At 46.1% G+C, this 2,442-nt stretch overlaps 1 protein-coding gene across 1 annotated transcript; it reads right to left on the bottom strand.

Annotated features, from left to right (window-relative positions):
* Positions 1–273: 273 nt before the first annotated feature.
* Positions 274–2,442, bottom strand: ift20 (intraflagellar transport 20 homolog (Chlamydomonas); the record flags this gene model as incomplete). Its single annotated transcript, XM_037697389.1, is given in 4 exon segments — positions 274–377; positions 1,191–1,276; positions 1,380–1,517; positions 2,419–2,442. Coding segments are annotated over 3 exon segments (317 nt in total), but the record flags the coding sequence as incomplete, so codon positions are not given.

Below are 2,442 nucleotides of genomic sequence, written 5' to 3' on the forward strand. Positions count from 1 at the left end.
CCCCCCCCCCCCCCCCCAAGTCAAAAAAAAATTTGCTTATTGCTGGTTGCTCTTGACCTTATCTTTTTAAATATGGAGTTTTATATTGCTGGTATCATTAGGAAAGAAAGAAAGTACAAATTTTAATATTAGACTTAGACTAAGTAGTGGGTCACTCTTTGATAAGTGAACTAGGTACTGGCTCCTCCTGAGCCTGAAAAGAATTAAGACGTTATGAAAATATGAGGAGGAATTATGGCCTAACTGGCACAAACAAATGTTGCTCTGTTTTACCTCTCGAGCTGCATCTTCTTCTCAGCAATAAGAGTTTGAAGCTGCTGCTGTTGGGCCTCTCTTTGTTTCGCCACAGACTTCAACAAGTTCCTGGCTCCAATTGCCTAAAGGGAGCAACAAGTTTCTCTCTCAGGTCAGACAGTGAGTGGCACACAGTGTAAGCATATCAGACACTTTAAATCCTGAAGAGTTGTGTCATGTCTAACTGACGGAAAACTAACTGAAGACAGGATGTTTTACTCAGGGTTTCCTCCAGGTGCTCTGGTTTCCTCCCACAGATTAAAAACATGAATGTTCGACTGCCTTAAGGCCCAGGCCTCCATTGCAAAAGAGATCTGTGATTTCAACGGGCTTTGACAGGTTAAATAAAACTTCATCCATCCATTCTTTTACCCGCTTCTTCCATTTTGGGTCACGGGGGTCGCCGGTGCCCATGTCCAGCAATCACCGTGTGAGGGGCGGGGGACACCCTGGACGGGTCGCAAGTCCATCACAGGGACACATAGAGACAAATGAGACGAACAACCATTCACTCTCTCACTCACACCTAGGGACAATTTAGAGTTACCAATCAGCTTAACATGCATGTTTTTGATCTGTGGGAGGAAACCGGAGCACCCGGAGAAAACCCACGCATGCACGGAGAGAACATGCAAACTCCACCCAGAAAGGGCCCTGGACCGGGGTTTGAACCAAGGACCTGCTCGCTGAGAGGCAGCAGCTCTACCAGCTGCTCCACCGTGCTGCTAAATAAAGCTTAATAAAATAAATGAAAGTCTGATAGGTCATGGAGAGAAGCCGTCCAGGGTGAAGGAGGCAGGTGGAGGTGGGTTCACCACAGTGCAGACATGTTCAGCTGGATCAAAGCACTGCCATATATGCATTTAATAATCATGCTGCAGTTCTGTCAGCGTTACCTTCATCTTCTCTGTCTCGGCTTCTTTTGCCAGGCCATCCACCAGCTCAATTAGGCCACCTACGATCTTCTGAAACTGTCCAATTTCTGCAAAGTTAAGATAAATACTTGTACACACTGTTGAACCTTTTATTGCTGAAAGGAAAAACAGGCACAACCTGACATGGTCAACAAAATCCTGCATACTTACTGTCCACAAATTCTTTGCACTCCTCCTTCAGCTCTGATGTCTTCTGGCTGACATCAGGCTCCAAAACCCTCAGCTTGTTGAGCTCATCAAAATAAAAGCCTGCCTCGGCTAATGGGTCTTTAGCCATGGCCCCAAGGCCTGTCACAGAAGACCGAACGAATGGAGTGAAACAACAAACAACTGCTCTACCAGACAGAAACACACATCTGGTTAGAAACGTCAACAGGCTGCGGCCGACGGACACACACTTCACCGAGCTGACAGATGAAGTGCTTACTAATCATCACAACAAGAGAAGCTGCTGGTCACACCAGCCACATGTGATCTGTCATGTTGCTGGTCATACCAGCCACATGTGATCTGTCATGTTGCTGGTCATACCAGCCACGTGTGATCTGTCATGTTGCTGGTCATACCAGCCACGTGTGATCTGTCATGTTGCTGATCATACCAGCCACATGTGATCCGTCATGTTGCTGGTCATACCAGCCACGTGTGATCTGTCATGCTGCTGATCATACCAGCCACATGTGATCTGTCATGTTGCTGGTCATACCAGCCACGTGTGATCTGTCATGTTGCTGGTCATACCAGCCACGTGTGATCTGTCATGTTGCTGGTCATACCAGCCACGTGTGATCTGTCATGTTGCTGATCATACCAGCCACATGTGATCTGTCATGGAGAATGGTGAATCATTTTACCATCAGCGTTGTCGCCAGAATTTTCGAGTTAAGCGTCTTTGTTAGGAAAAGCCTGGTTTTATATCAGCTTCTTCAGTCCAGATCGCAGTGAATTAATTGAGCATTGAATCAGCTCCTGGTCCTCCGGACACTGAGAGCTGAATGCCTCGGCTCTGATCGTTACCTTCTTGTTAGCTACTTGCTTTATGCTAGCTACTTAGCTATCACGCTAGTCGCCTCGCAAAGCTAAGTGAACAAAGCGAACTGTTCTTGTAGAATATCAAAGTTAGATTTATATAAACAGCTTTACTGATCCGTGGCTACTATTTTAAGCGAATTAAATGAAGATGTTTTACCTGTTTGAGCCGTTAGTGTTGTGA

This window comes from Nematolebias whitei, unplaced genomic scaffold (assembly GCF_014905685.2).
Source record: "Nematolebias whitei isolate Nwh7 unplaced genomic scaffold, NemWhi1 Nwh_scaf_9202, whole genome shotgun sequence".
NCBI lineage: Eukaryota > Metazoa > Chordata > Actinopteri > Cyprinodontiformes > Rivulidae > Nematolebias > Nematolebias whitei.